This window comes from Cenococcum geophilum (genome assembly GCF_001692895.1).
Source record: "Cenococcum geophilum 1.58 unplaced genomic scaffold K441scaffold_4, whole genome shotgun sequence".
Classification (NCBI taxonomy): Eukaryota; Fungi; Ascomycota; class Dothideomycetes; order Gloniales; family Gloniaceae; genus Cenococcum; species Cenococcum geophilum.
This window is the reverse complement of record NW_027137562.1, coordinates 110046-126194: the sequence shown is the minus strand read 5'-3', so window position 1 is coordinate 126194 and position 16149 is coordinate 110046. Positions and strand designations below refer to the sequence as shown.

Here is a 16149-nt window from a genome sequence, read left to right as displayed (position 1 = left end):
ACTACTATAGCTAATCTTACTGTTATTATAGCGAGGCTTAATATATAGAGTTTAGTCGCCTAATCTTCCTATTCTTTTTAGACGTGTAGTATTTTAGTACAGTCCTCCTATTCCTAAAGGAGTTTTATTTTCCGGTTAGTTGCCTAGTCTTTAACCTCCTTTACCTAAGCTCTTTTAATCCTTAGGTTTTCCTTATATAGTTACTAAAGCTATTCTTTAGCTTTTTTAGCGGCTAAAGTCTTGCGTTAAGCTGTAAAGAGAGGCGCTATTATAGAGGATAGAGACTGTAACGCTAGCGTATCGCCTAAAGGTATAGGGGAAGGTAAGGGAGACTAGTAGGTAACCTCTAAGGAGTTTAGCTCGTCGAGTATATTATTATTAGTTAAGTTTTTAAGGTTTTTATAAATAATTTATGAAGGTTTAAACGAGTATATAGGTTATTAAGTTATTAACAGCAATAATTAATTATTAGAAATTGAGTAAATAAGGTATTGGCTCTTAAATGAGACTAATATAGAAAGCAAGCAAGCAAGGCTCAATTTTGTGAATGTTAATAATGTTGGTGTTGCTGAGATGCAGGGGTGCTGCTGCAGTGCTCGCTTAGCCACATAGACATGTCCATTTTAGGGAGCTACAACATGATCTACATATACAGGTAGCATTTCCGTTACAATGAAAATTTCGGACAAGATCAGACGAAGTCTGTTCTCAGCACTGGCTAACTAGAGCTCCTGTATCTAGCTGAACTACGTATGATCGTCCTAGAAACACCCCAAGCTCCGTCTCCAGTAGCGAGCTCTACGGATTATTTTCCTGCCATGCCTAAAGCATCCAATGCGCACCTCAATCCAATTTTTGCCGCCCTGGAATATACTGGAAAAATAATATATATATCTATGCCAATATCCTTTCTTTATCTTTTATCTGGCACTTTTAGTAGCATTAAAGCTTCCTTTATGCCTCCCTTCATTGCTTTCCTATTTACCTTCTGCGATATCTGAAAACCCCAAATTAGTCAGCATTTCCTTAGAGCACATTGCCTAGGAATTCCCAGTCACTTCCATTGTACAGCACTTCCCTCAACTTCCCATTATTGGCCTGGAAATAGCATCGTGACATATCCGTCCCAGGCTGGAGCGGAGACGTATACCAAGAGCTCGGAGTTAGGCATGCAATAGCAGTACCGTTGCCGACGCCGTCAAACGCTGTGGAGATGACCGAGGGCCCTTTCCAGCCGGAAGTATCATCCATCCAACTCATCTGAACATCCCCAGAGGTGTCTTGCCAGAGGATGTAGAAGTTTAAGGCGTCTAAGGCCCTGGCACGAGGTGTCGAGAACCCAGCGACGGATGCGCTAGGCGGAACAGATTCAGCGAATTTCCCTGAGAAAACGACCGCTATTAGCTAGTAGTCGTTCTCATCTATGCAAGGATTGGTGTGTTGTGATCGAAGTTCATCGATAATAAAATCACCTGACCAAGCACTTACGAATAGTCCAATTATTTGCTTCACTACTCCACGCGTAATTAATGAGCTGATTGTCATCCCGCTGGTAGAAAAGAAAAATCCCACTGAGATTTCGACCGTACGGGACTTCTGCCAGTCCAAACCCAGTATCCAACCCGCTGATATTGAGTGGTTTATTATTCCAACAATCGGCAGTTCCCGTAGTGCAGTTATATCGGACTTCCCATATGGCCCCATTTGCAGCATGCTGGTATGTCAATGACGGCCAGTAGGCGGCTAACCGGGAGATGGACGCGGCAGTGATTGAGCGTTCGCTGAGAGTCCCGATTTTACCGAGTGGATTAGCCGAATCAAAGATCAACTCGTTGATGTGATTCTGGTCATCTAAGTAGAAGACCCTCGTCTTGATGTCCTGAAAGAAAGTGTCAGCGTTCTTGAAGATTCTTTGGATTCATCTGCACACTCACCGAACCATTGCCGTAGAAGGATTGGTTGAAACTGACAGCCGCCAGCGGTGTTTTGGGTTTAGCCTTAGTGATCTTTGTAGCCGAAGTCCAGCCACTTCCAGTGCTGGATTCAAAGGAAGAGACACGGAGAAAGTCGTCAGAACCCTGATAAAACAGCCTTATGCTAAAGTCCGTTTCAGCCCTCCAGCCAGTCACTGCCAGTGATGACCCTTCCACAAAGGTGCCGTTGGATGTCGAATTGCTTTGACCGGATGTGCTTTTACTATGGTTGATGTTTGTGAGAACCGCGCTAAGGGCTATAGCAACCGCAATTAAGATCACGACCACAGCGATTAGAAGCCGTCGTTGTAACCTTGGGATAAAGCGCTTGCTAGAGGCCTCTGGAGCCCCCTTTTTGTGATAAGGTTCTGGGAAATCTGAGGGGCTAAGGACCTCTGGAAGATTTGAGGGGCTAAGGACCTCTGGAAGATTTGAGGGGCTAAGGACCTCTGGCAGATCAGAAAACTGAACATCTCCCACTTCCAGCCCTTGATGGGGCACGACCTGCTCGTGAAGTTCTTGTCTGCTCTGCTTTCGTACTGAGTCAGTTATCCGCTGCAGAGAATTTAGAGGGTTTAACATGGGCCACTGACTCACATTCATTCTTTGAATCTGTAGACACCGAGTTTTTCTGCGACAAGATCGAGGGAGAACAGCATTTCAGGATTTGCAGAGAGCGAGATGTTAGCGGTATGTGGCGCAGTTTTGCATACAGGAACCTGTTTTGTTATCATTGCGCATTTACCTCCTGCGGTAGGTAGCTGTAGTTTTAAACTAAAGGATTATTGGCACGGACGAATCAGCGTTTGTTACAGGGGCTGTTCTGTGTCGAAATTAGTTCCTAGCTATCACTTGATAACCTCCAACATTTACTTTTCTGACAAGGCTGAGCTATTGGCTATTAAGTCCTCGGCCCTGCCGAGGTGAAGTTGCCTCAAATGCCGATCTTGTCGCTAGATTGATGAATCGGATTGGGGGCTAATTCGGTAAACGATAGGCTCTTTAGAACAAATGATACCCATGATGATCTTTAAAGGTCCTAATAAGTTTTTTTTCGGTGCGTAATAGATACATATAGGCAAATACAGATAATTTAGAGAAGGTAATTGTCGACCAAGGTCGTACCTATCACCCTATGACTCACCACCTGTTTCTATTACCTATTACCGACTGAGTGGCAATATCGACAGTGGCAATTGAGTAACAGTTACGTATCGTCGTCAGCACCGTCGTCAGCTTTCTTGCCGCCTACCCTATGTATATATAGTCTCTTTTCTTCATAGATCAATCGACAGAGTTCTCCTCAGTGACTTGTCCGTCCGACAATAATAAATGAATCGAATAACTTAAGGGCCTACCATATCGGCACACTAGCGGTGCTCAAATGCATCTATTCTGGCTGTCAGCAAATATAGAGTATTTCAGCCGGCCTGATGACGTAATGTGGTCAGTGCACTGTAATCTTGGGGCGTTTGACGGCGAACTAATAGAACAGGTTTGGGGCACGTTCAGCACCGCCGGCGCTGGGGGTACAAAAATATCCAGTAGTACGTTACGGCCGCTTGCGAGATCGGCTTCTTCTGAGTCCGAACCTCGAAGAGTGTGGGTGGGAGCGAGGCTAGTGTTTAAATACGCCACGTTGTACAAATGGACATGTCTATGTGGCTAAGCGAGCACTGCAGCAGCACCCCTGCATCTCAGCAACACCAACATCATCAACATTCACAAAATTGAGCCTTGCTTGCTTGCTTTCCCTCCCACCCGCACCTTTTTCTTTGGTTGCATATTTTGGGCTTTGTAAATAGATACTGCAGCGATATGCTTGCGCACGGGTCCATGGGCATCACGTTTAGTCAAGGCAGGGCAATCCCCTGCAAATGGCCTTGCGAATATACCCATTCTCAATTGATGCCTTTGAGCCCGTACCCACCAATCAGATTAATTAATTCTCTTCTCCGCAAGCGTGTGAATAATAGACTTATATTAGATAAACTTTAGCCCCTAGCGCCTACACCTGCGAAGTTTTTAACACTAAATTATTAATAGAATAAAACTACTTGCCTATAGAATCTTGCTTTTCTATATTATATTTATACTTTTTATTAAGATATCTAAGACTATACTATCTTAACTTTAAAAATAGTTAAAAATATATAAATCCCTTAAATCTCTTAAAGCTCTATTTTGGATATATTTGAAATAGATTTAAAATATTACTTAAATAGGGGTTTTTATCTTTTTAAAAATCCTTCTCTAAAACTATAGGGAAGGATAAAAAAGGTAGATGCTTTAGAGAATATAACGCTATATAAACCCCAGGGGTCTTAACTGTTAGCGACTTAGTCAATCGAGACATAAGCACGGCAAAAGGGTCGCGCAAGCCTGTATGATTGGATTGTCTATAAACGAGAATCTAAAGCTAGGGAAAGGAAAGGAGAAGAAGAGTAGCGCCGTTTGGTGTTTTATAAGATCTTTACGTCACGTAATTGCAATATGCGGCAATCTATAGCAATCTATAGCAATCTACCGGTGCGAAGTTCTACTAAGTTCTGCTAGTGCTATAACATTACCCCCCCCTCCAAAAAAGCCTACCCTTAGGCTTTATTACTAAAAGTCTTAGTAAGAGAATCTAACTAATTAGATAACTTTAACCGCTAGTTAAAGTTTNTANATATCTTAANACCTTATATAACTAAGAAATTTTTAGGGTGTTTTTGTCCTTATATTCTTCTAGTAGCTTATTATCTTTATTATACTAGCATTCTATCTACTTATCTAGGTACTTTAGCAGTTTAGGTTTATTAGGGTAATAGCTATAGAACTCTTAGAGCTTATAGAGACTACCTATAAAGTTTTATATAGGGTACTAAGTAGGGTCCAGGTTATATCCTTTCTAATTAATATAATACTTTAACGTTCCCTTTATAAGTTTATAGGCTAGTACTTCTTTAATTTCCTATTTATTATCGCTATTAACTTAAATTAGTAGGGGAGGTTTATTCTTTTATCTAGGTAGTGGGTTATTTATAGCTTTCCGTAGCTTATCTGGTAAGAAAATAGGGTGAACTTTAATTAAGTCTAGGAGCTTAACCTTATATAAGTTGCCTACTTTATTAAAAATCTTATACGGTCCTACTATCTTATAGTCTAGCTTACGGCTAGGCCATTCTGTTTTTTAGTTCTTTGTTATAATCTAGACTATATCGCCTATAGTAAAGTTAGGCTCGCGCCTATGCTTATTTGCCTATTGTTCTATTAATTTCTAGGCCTTTTTTAGGTTTATATAGGCTACTTTTTAGGCTTCTTTTAAGCGCTTAGCGTACTACTGGGCTTCCTTATAAGATAGTTTTTCGCGTATAGTCTAGGGCCCTTCTAGTTTTTCCCAGTTAAAGCTTATATAGGGTAGGTAATCTATTTCTAGTTAAATAGGGGCAAATCCGGTAGAGTCGTGGGGTAGGGTTGCTTAGGCGTAATCTATTAAGGGTAATAGTTTGGCCTAGTTATCCTAAAAGTAGTTAACGAAAGGCCGGAGTCTCTGGTTTAAGTATTAATTTATAATCTCTATTTAACCGTCTATTTAGGGGTAATATACCATAAAAAGCTTTAGCTTAATGCCTAAGATTTAGGTAAACTTATTTTAAAAGGCTAATATAAACTGCAGCCTATAGTTAGATATAATAGTATCTAGTAGTCCGTAAATTTAGTAGATACAGTGGATATATAGTCGGGCTGCCTCTTTAGTATTAATATTCTTATAATAGGGAATTAAGAACGGGCGCTTACTAAAGCGGTTAACTAGGATTATAACCATATTATATCCGTTACGGTTTAGAGGTAGCTTATAAAAGTCTATAGAGATATATTACTAGGGGCGGTCGGGTATTAAAAGGGGGTTTAATAGTTCTAGGGTTTTATCTCGTAGAATTATAGACCTATAGTAGTTATTACAGTTCCGTATATAGCGGTTAATATCTATAATTATTCCGGACTAGTAGTAGCGGTCGCTAATAATCCTATAGGTTTTATTTTTTTTAAGGTAGGCCGTAGAGACCTAGGTATATGCTTTAGCAATAAGCTAAGTCTATAAGTTCTGTTCCTCTACTACTACTAGCCGTTCGCGGTGCTTAAGCAGTCCACTTTTAAGGGACTATAGGCTAGAAACGTTCTTTGTCTTTTCACGGTACTCCTGTAGAGAAGGGGCCGTATAGTTTGCCTACAGCAGTTTATTAATAAGGTTTAGTTCCATGGAGTTAATAGGGCATATCTTAGCATCTAAAGAGTTTATATTTAGTTCTGCCTATATTTAGGAGTTAAGGTGCTCTGGTTATAGTAGTACTTAGGTCCGTAATAAGATCTTTATAGCTGTCTAGTTATTTATATCCTGTTTACGCCTTATAAGAGCGTCTACACGGTTAGTAGCGCCTGGCCTATATATAATTAAGAAGTTAAATTAAGATAGGGTATCCGCCTAGCGCGCCTATCGGGCTATAAGGGCCTTTATTATTATAAAATATTCTAAGGCCTTATAATTGGAAACTACCTAGATAGACTTAGGGGTGCCTTCTAATTAGGCTCGCTAGTGCTAAAAGCTAGAGATAATAGCCAGCATTTCTTTATCGTAAATTGGGTAGTTTAGCTTAGTATTTACTATAGTCTTCGAATAGTAAGTAATAGGGTACTATTCTCCGTTTATCTACATTTAGGAGTAAATGCTAGCTATAATACTATCTAAGGCATCGGTTTTTAGCATTAAGGGCCATTTTGGGTTAAAGTGGGTAAGTAAAGGAGTAGAGACTAGTCGTTTCTTAAGCTTATTAAAGGCCTACCTATATACGGTGTTAAAGTAAAAGGGCTGGTGCTTATAGGTAAGTAGACTTAGTAGCTGGGTAATCCTGCTGTAGTTCTTAATAAAGCGTTAGTAGAAGTTATAAAACCCTAAAAATAACTGCACCCCCTTTACGGTCCTTGGGGGTACCTGTTGGTTAGTTATAGCTATCTTTTTTAGGTTTGCCTTAATCCCGTTTATACTAATAATAAACCCTAAGTACTTTATACGCTTAATACTAAATTTTAACTTCTTAATATTGGCTTAGAGGCTAGCTTCCTAAAGCCGTTATAGGACTTTATAGATATACTCTTTATATTCTAGTTCGTTTTTAAAGTAGGTTATAATATTATCTAGGTATGCTGTACAGAAGTTATTAAGGTAGTTAAATAGTACGTTATTTATATATCGTTGGTATATAGCCAGTCCGTTAGTTAGTCTAAAAGGCAGTACTTTATATTTATACGTTCCGTAACGGGTCTAAAACGTAGTAAGGTTTTCTAATTTAGGGTTTATCCTAATCCGGTGAAAAGCCTAGCGGATATTAAGCTTTATAAAGATTTTAGCTCTACTTATTTAGGCTAAAGTCTTATTAAGTAAAGGTAGTAGGTAGCGGTTTTTAAGGGTTAAATTATTAAGCTTATAATAGTCAATACAGAAACAAAGTCTTCTATTTAGCTTTTTAGTAAAGAGAATAGGTAAGTTAAAAGGGGCTTAACTAGGCTTAATAAAACCCTTATCCAGGTTATTAATAAGATACTGCTTTATGGCCTATAATTTAGCAGTAGATTGCTATTAGAGGGGGCTATAGCTAAGGGTAACCACCTTGTCCGGCTTAATTTTAATCTTATAGTTATATGGTTAGTAAGGCGGGAGTATATTAAACACTACTTTAGAGAAGGTATCTTTAAATTTCTAGTATTAATAGGGTAGTTTCTGTTCTACTAGCTCCTTATCTATAAGCTCGCCTTTCTCTTAGGCTAGGGCTTCTTTCTCTTTAATTATTTAATTAATTTCGTATAAGCTAGTTATAAAGGCAACGGTATTAGGCTAAACTAGGTTTTAGTAGAATTCTATAGCGCTAATATAGTAAATATTAACTAGCGGGAGGTCTATGGGTTTCTTTACAGATATTTATTGGGCCGTATTTTACGGTATAGGGTTTATAGTCTTTCTTAGCTTACGTTCTATTTTCCGTAAGTTATCCTTCTAGTCTATTAGTTTAGTATATTATTTAATATCCCTAGCCTTTCTTTATAGCTACGTAGGGCCTAAGTTCTCTATTAGGGACTTAGCTAGGCCACTACTAACTTCCTAAGTCTTTAGTGCGGGTGGTGTAATATAAGTAGTCTAGGGGCGGCGTAGTATACGGATCTGTTGCGGATTAAGCTATATATCCTTCTTAAAAGCCTAGTCCTTACGCGTTGCATTGGCCTAGTAAACGGTGTTTATCTACGGCCGTATAAGGTTTTCTATTATAATACTAATCTCTTTTATAAAGGAAGGCGTTAGGGGTATAGTTTTAGGCTAGATAGGCTGCCTATTCTATACGTTAAGCTGTAAGCCTAAATAGGCTAGCTATTTTCTTCCTAAAATTATATTATGGCTTCTAAGGTCCGTAATTAGGAAGGGGATATTATACTACCTTTATCCGTTAACGCGGAGGTAGATCTATAAGATAGTTATAATAGGTAGTTTTATCCGTCCATTATAACCGCGAATAGGGACTAGTTTGGGCAGTTCTTTAAGGGGTGTATTTAAAAAGTCAGCCAGTTTTACAGCGCACTTTGTGTTAATTAAGGTAAAGGTATTTACTCCTAAGTTAGCTAAAGCAGAGGTTAAAACTTAATATTTATTGCGAAATAAAGTATAAGGGATAGTGTAGCTTCTTCTACTAACTAGCTGACCTAAATTAATATATAATATATCAATCCCTTTTAACCCTAGAGAGGAGTCTTCCTCTAGGGTTTCTCTTTTTCTGGCTTTATACTATCCTTCTAAATTAACAGAACCTTGTTTATCTTTGCCTTTATTAGGCAGTTCCTTATAGGATAGCCTATTTAACCGCATAAGAAGTAAGCTTCTTAATCGCTAAGGGCCTATATATAGGGGTCGCTATATATAGGCTGGGTATACACTAGGCCTATAGTAGGGGTAGCTACGCGGCTAGCTGCTAGGTTAACTATAGGAGTTGCCGATTATGCCGGGGCACTATAGGCCGTACTTGTAGTACTTACGGCCTAGTTTGCAAGGTTTTTAGTTTTTAGCCAGTTGGCGCGTGCCTTAATTTAATAGAGGCCTTAGTTAATAGCTAGGCAATAGTCCATAAGTTCCTTTAACGTCTATACTATAGTACAAGCTAGCAATATAGCCCGCTATAGGTCCAGGATAAGCTTATTAAAAAGGTCTAGTAGTAGGTCTTCCTAGGGGATCTAGGCTTATCCGGCTAGGTATAGAAAGCAGGTTTAGAAGGCTAAAAAGGTCTCTATTATTTTTATATTTAGGCTTTTATAGCTAAGGTGGGCGTTTTATACTTTAAAAGGGTCTTTATAAATAGAAGATAAGTATTTAATTATTTCTTCTTTGGAGATAAAGGGGTCTGCTAAGTCTTTAGTATATTATGGGCGTAAATGCGTCTAGGCGTCTCCGCTAGTACAGCTAAAAATATAGGCTATCCTAGCTTAGGCGTTAGGGAAGTAGTCTATATTAACTTTAAGCTTATCCCGTAATTAAAGCTTCTAATTATTAAATATAGGGTTAGTTCTGTCTGTAAGTAGTAGGGGATTTACAACCTTTATTAACCGCCTTAGTGCTATATAGGCCTTAGTAGGTCTACTAAGGCGCTAGGATAGGGCCTAAAGGACTATAGCAAGTCTTTAGTTGTTTAATAATAACTTATTATTAGATATAGGGGTATCTCTAGCTTTAAGCAGCTCTTATAGTCGTTTAATTTTAGTATTAGCAGCCGTAAGCTCCGCCTAAGGGGTTAAAACGTTAATTATTTCTTTATCTAAAGTATTTAAGGGTCCTATAGCTGCTTTACCTACTACTATAGTTCATAGCATAGTGGTAGGGGTATTAGGTAATTTTAGGTAATTTCTTTAAGGGTTTTGGTCTGTGTGTGTCTTATAGGTCCTTTCCTTAGGGTTTTATTCTTTTCTTTTAGGTTCTGTCCTTATAGTCCTAGTAATGTCCTTAGGGTCCTATTCTATGTTTTAGTAGATATATTTAAGTTCCTTCTTAAGAAGAAAGAGTAGAGTAAGCTTTAGATAATGTTAGTGACTTAGTTAATTAAGATATAAGCATGGTAAAAGGGTCGCGCAAGCCTATATAATTAGATTATCTATAAACGAGAATCTAAAGCTAGGGAAAGGAAAGGAGAAGAAGAGTAGCACCGTTTAGTATTTTATAAGATCTTCGCGTCACGTGATCGCAATATGCGGCAATCTATAGCAATCTGTTGGTGCGAAGTTCTGCTAAGTATTCTGCTAAGTTCTGCTAGTGCCGTAATAATAATACTTTAACGTTCCCTTTATAAGTTTATAGGCCAGTACTTCTTTAATTTCCTATTTATTATTACTATTAACTTAAATTAGTAGGGGAGGTTTATTCTTTTATCTGGGTAGCAGGTTATTTATAGCTTTCTATAGCTTATCCGGTAAAAAGATAGGGTGAACTTTAATTAAGTCTAGGAGCTTAACCTTATATAAATTGCCTACTTTATTAAAAATCTTATACAGTCCTGCCATCTTATAGTCTAGCTTATAGCTAGGCCGCTTTATTTTTTAGTTCTTTATTATAACCTAGACTATATCGCCTATAGTAAAGTTAGGCTCGCGCCTATACTTATTCGCCTACTATTCTATTAATTTTTAAGCCTTTTTTAGGTTTATATGGGCTACTTTCTAAGCTTTTTCTAAGCGTTTAGCGTACTGCTAGGCTTCCTTATAAAATAGTTTTTCGCGTATAGTTTAGGGCCCTTCTAGTCTTTCCTAGTTAAAGCTTATATAGGGTAGGTAACCTATTTCTAGTTAAATAGGGGCAAATCCGGTAGAGTTGTGGGGTAAGGTCGCTTAGGCGTAGTTTATTAAGGGTAATAGTTTAGCCTAATTATCCTAGAAGTAGTTAATAAAGGCTAAAGTCTCTAGTCTAAGTATTAATTTATAATCTCCGTTTAACCGTTTATCTAGGGGTAATATGCTATAGAAAGCTTTAGCTTAATGCTTAAGATTTAGGTAAACTTATTCTAAAAGGCTAATATAAACTACGGCCTGTAGTTAGATATAATAGTATCTAGTAGTCTATAAATTTGGTAAACGTAATAGATATATAGTTAGGCTGCCTCTTTAGCATTAATATTCTTATAATAGGGAATTAAAAACGGGCGCTTACTAAAGCAGTTAACTAGGATTATAACTATATTATATCCGTTACGGTCTAAAGGTAGCTTATAAAAGTCTATAAAGATATATTACTAGGGGCGGTCGGGTATTAAAAGGGGTTTTAATAGTCCTAGGGTCTTATCTTATAGAATTATAAACCTATAGCAGTTATTACAGTTCTGTATATAGTGGTTAATATCTATAATTATTTCGGGCTAGTAGTAGCGGTTGCCAATAATCCTATAGGTCTTATTTTTTCTAGGGTAGGCCGTAGAGACCTAGGTATATGCTTCGGTAATAAGCTAAGTCCATAAGTTCTATTCCTCTACTACTACTAGCTGTTTATAGTACTTAAGCAGTCCACTTTTAAGGGACTATAGACTAGAAACGTTCTTTATCTTTTCGCGGTACTCCTATAGAGAAGGGGCTGTACGGTTTACCTATAGTAGTTTATTAATAAGGTTTAGTTCCATAGAGTTAATAGGGTATATCTTGGCATCTAAAGAGTCTATATTTAGTTCTGCCTATATCTAAAAGTTAAGGTGCTCTAGTTATAGTAGCGCTTAGGTTTATAATAAGATCTTTACAGCTATTTAGTTATTTATATCCTATTTACGCCTTATAAAAGCGTCTGCACGGTTAGTAGCGCCTAGCCTATATATAATTAAGAAGTTAAATTAAGATAGGGTGTTTGCCTAGCGCGCCTATCGGGCTATAAGGGCCTTTATTATTATAAAATATTTTAAGGCCTTATAATCGGAAACTACCTAGATAGACTTAGAGGTGCCTTCTAGTTAGGCTCGCCAGTGCTAAAAGCTAGAGATAATAGCCAGCATTTCTTTGTCGTAAATTAGGTAGTTTAGCTCAGCATCTACTATAGTCTTTAAATAGTAAGTAATAGGGTGCTATTCTCCGTTTATTTGCTTTTAAGAGTAAACGCTAGCTATAATACTATCTAAGGCATTAGTTTCTAGCATTAAGGGCCATTTTAGGTTAAAGTAGGCGAGTAAGGGAGCAGAGACCAGTCGTTTCTTAAGCTTGTTAAAGGCCTGCCTATATACGGTGTTAAAGTAAAAGGGCCGGTGCTTATAGGTAAGTAGGCTTAGTAGCTAGGTAATCTTACTATAGTTCTTAATAAAGCGTCCGTAGAAGTTATAGAACCCTAAGAATAACTATACCCCCTTTACGGTCCTTAGGGGTACCTATTAGTTAATTATAGCTGTCTTTTCTAGGTCTACCTTAATCCTATTTATACTAATAATAAACCCTAGGTAATTTATACGCTTAATACTAAATTCTAACTTCTTAATATTGGCTTAAAGGCTAGCTTCCCGAAGCCGTTATAGGACTTTATAGATATACTCTTTATATTCCAGTTTGTTTTTAGAGTAGATTATAATATTATCTAGGTATACTATATAGAAGTTATTAAGGTAGTTAAATAGTACGTTATTTATATATTGTTAGTATATAGCCGGTCCGTTAGTTAGTTTAAAAGGTAGTACTTTATATTTATACATTCCGTAACGGGTCTAAAATATAGTAAGGTCTTTTAATTTAGGGTTTATTCTAATTCGGTAAAAAGCCTAGCGGATATTAAGCTTTATAAAGATCTTAGCTCTACTTATTTAGGCCAAAGTCTTATTAAGTAAAGGTAGTAGGTAGCGGTCTTTAAGGGTTAAATTATTAAGCTTATAGTAGTTAATATAGAAACAAAGTTCTCTATTTAGCTTTTTAGTAAAGAGAATAGGTAAGTTAAAAGGGGCTTAACTAGGCTTAATAAAGCCCTTATCTAGGTTATTAATAAGATACTACTTTATGGCCTATAATTCGGCAGTAGATTGCTATCGGAGGGGGCTATAGCTAAGGGTAACCACCTTATCCGGCTTAATTTTAATCTTATAGTTATACGGTCGGTAAGGCAGGAGTACATTAAACGCTACTTTAGAGAAGATATCTTTAAATTTCTAGTATTAATAGGGCAGTTTCTGTTTTATTAGCTCCTTATCTATAAGCTTACCTTTCTCTTAGGCTAGGGCTTCTTTCTCTTTAATTATTTAATTAATTTCGTATAAGCTAGTTATAAAGGCAATAGTATTAGGCTAAACTAGGTTTTAGTAAAATCCTATAGCGCTAATATAGTAGATATTAACTAGTGAAAGATCTATAGGTTTCTTTATAGATATTTATTAGGCCATATTTTGCAGTATAGGGTTTATAGTCTTCCTTAGCTTACGTTCCATTTTCTATAAGTTATCCTTTTAGTCTATTAGTTTAGTATATTATCTAATATCCCTAGCCTTTCTTTATAGCTACGTAAGGCCTAAGTTCTCTATTAGGGACTTAGCTAGGCCACTACTAACTTCCTAAGTCTTTAGTGCGGGTAGTGTAACAAAGGCAGTCTAGGGGCGGCATAGTATACGGATCCGTTGCGGATTAAGCTATATATCCTTCTTAAAAGCCTAGTCCCTACGCGTCGCATTAGTCTAGTAAACAGTGTTTATCTATAGCCGTATAAGGTTTTCTATTATAATACTAATCTCTTTTATAAAGGAAGGCGTTAGGGGTATAGTTTTGGGCCAGATAAGCTACCTATTCTATACGTTAAGTTATAAGCCTAAATAGGCTAACCACTTTCTCCTTAAGATTATATTATAGCTTCTAAGGTCCGTAATAAGTAAGGGGATATTATATTACCTTTATCCGTTAACGCGGAGGTAAATCTATAATATAGTTATAATAGGTAGTCCTATTTATCTATTATAACCGTAAATAGGGACTAGTTTGGGCAGTTCTTTAAGGGGTGCATTTAAAAAGTTAGCCAGTTTTATAGCGTACTTTATATTAATTAAGGTAAAGGCATTTGCTCTTAAGTTAGCTAAAGTAGAGGTTAAAACTTAATATCTATTATAAAATAAAGTATAAGGGATAGTGCAGCTTCTTCTACTAACTAGCTGACCTAGATTAATATGTAATATATTAATCACTTTTAACCCTAGAGAGAAGTCTTCCTTTAAGGTTTCTCTTTTTTTAACTTTATACTATCTTCCTAAATTAATAGGACCTTATTTATCTTTACCTTTATTAGGCAGTTCCTTATAGGGTAGCCTATTTAACCATATAAGAAGTAAGCTCCTTAATCGCTAAGGGCCTATATACGGGGGTTACTATATATAGGCTAGGTATATACTAGGCCCGCAGTAGGGGTAACTATACGGCTAGCTACTAGGTTAACTATAGGAGTTGCCAATTATATTAGGGCACTACGGGCCGTACTTATAGTACTTACGGCCTAGTTTATAAGGTTTCTAGTTTTTAGCTAGTTGGCGCGTGCCTTAATTTAATAAAGGCCTTAGTTAATAGCTAGGTAATAGTCTATAAATTCCTTTAATATCTATACTGTAGTATAAGCTAGTAATACGGCCCGTTATAGGTCTAGGGTAAGCTTATTAAAGAGGTCTAATAGTAGGTCTTTCTAGGGGATCTAGGCCTGTCCTGCTAGGTATAAAAAGCGGGTTTAAAAGGCTAAAAAGGTCTCCGTTATTTTTATATTTAGGCTTTTATAGCTAAGGCAGGCGTTTTATACTTTAAAAGGGTCTTTATAAATAAAAGATAAGTATTTAATTATTTCTTTTTTAGAGATAAAGGGGTCTGCTAAGTCTTTAGTATATTACGGGCGTAAATACATCTAGGCGTCTCCGCCAGTACGGCCGAAAATATAAGCTATTTTAGCTCGGGCGTTAGGGAAGTAGTCTATATTAACTTTAAGCTTATCCTATAATTAAAGCTTCTAATTATTAAATATAGGGTTAGTTTCATCTATAAGTAGTAGGGGATCCGCGACCTTTACCGACCGCTTTAGTGCTATATAGACCTTAATAAATCTACTAAGGCGCTAGAATAGGGCCTAAAGGACTATAGTAAGTCTTTAGTTGTCTAATAATAACTTATTATTAGATATAGGGGTATCTCTAGCTTTAAGCAGCTCTCGTAGTTATTTAATTTCGGTATTAGTAGCCGTAAGCTCCGCCTAGGGGGTTAAAACGTTAATTATTTCTTTATCTAAAGTATTTAAGGGTTCTATAGCTGCTTTACCTACTACTATAGTTTATAGAATGGTAGTAGGGGTATTAGGTAATTTTAGGTAATTTCTTTAAGGGTTCTGGTTTATATATATCTTATAGGTCCTTTCCTTAAGATTCTATTCTTTTCTTTTAGGTCCTATCCTTATAGTTCTAGTAATGTCCTTAGGGTCCTATTCTATGTTCTTATAGATATATTTAAGTTCCTTCTTAGGAAGAAAGAGTAAAGTAAGCTTTAGATAATATTAGCGACTTAATTAATTAAGATATAAGCACGGTAAAAGGGTCGCGNAAGCCTATATAATTAGATTGTCTATAAATAAAAATCTAAAGCTAGGGAAAGGAAAGGAGAAGAAGAGTAGCGCCGTTTAGTGTTTTATAAGATCTTCGCGTCACGTAATCGCAATATACGGCAATTTATGGCAATCTGTGGCAATCTGCCGGTGCGAAGTTCTGCCAAGTTCTGCTAGTGCCGTAACATTAACGATAAATAAATGAATAAATTGACCACTTATCGCATCGTATTCATAAGAGAGCTAATTTATCGCGATATAAATAAATAATTGCGATATTATATATAGAGGCTATATTACCAGTCTTGGCATGGTGTTATACCGATTTGTTATAGCCAATATTGTTTTAAAGTCCTCTACCCCCCCCCTCCTTATTGCTCGCCATCTGCTCTCTCCTCTAGCCTACTACTATTCCTCCTTTTATCTATAACTTTAAACACTCCAATCGCTTAATATTAATAGCCCTAAGCTTTATACGCTGCCAAGTAATTATTCGCCGCGCTCCTAAGAAAATACGCTCTAACTTAGCCGATATAGGTAGTATAGATAAAATATCTATCGCTATACAATAGAGAGACGGGTACTCTACGCAAT

At 37.0% G+C, this 16149-nt stretch overlaps 1 protein-coding gene across 1 annotated transcript; it reads right to left on the bottom strand.

Moving 5' to 3' along the window:
• Window positions 1–717: 717 nt before the first annotated feature.
• K441DRAFT_652520 (uncharacterized protein) lies at window positions 718–2778 on the bottom strand. Its single transcript, XM_067647384.1, has 4 exons — window positions 2571–2778; window positions 1935–2501; window positions 1489–1879; window positions 718–1382 (listed from the first exon to the last, which is right to left on the bottom strand). The coding sequence occupies exons 1-4, from the start codon at window positions 2574–2576 to the stop codon at window positions 1027–1029; spliced, it is 1320 nt and encodes a 439-aa protein (XP_067508693.1). The 5' UTR covers window positions 2577–2778; the 3' UTR covers window positions 718–1026.
• Window positions 2779–16149: the final 13371 nt, after the last annotated feature.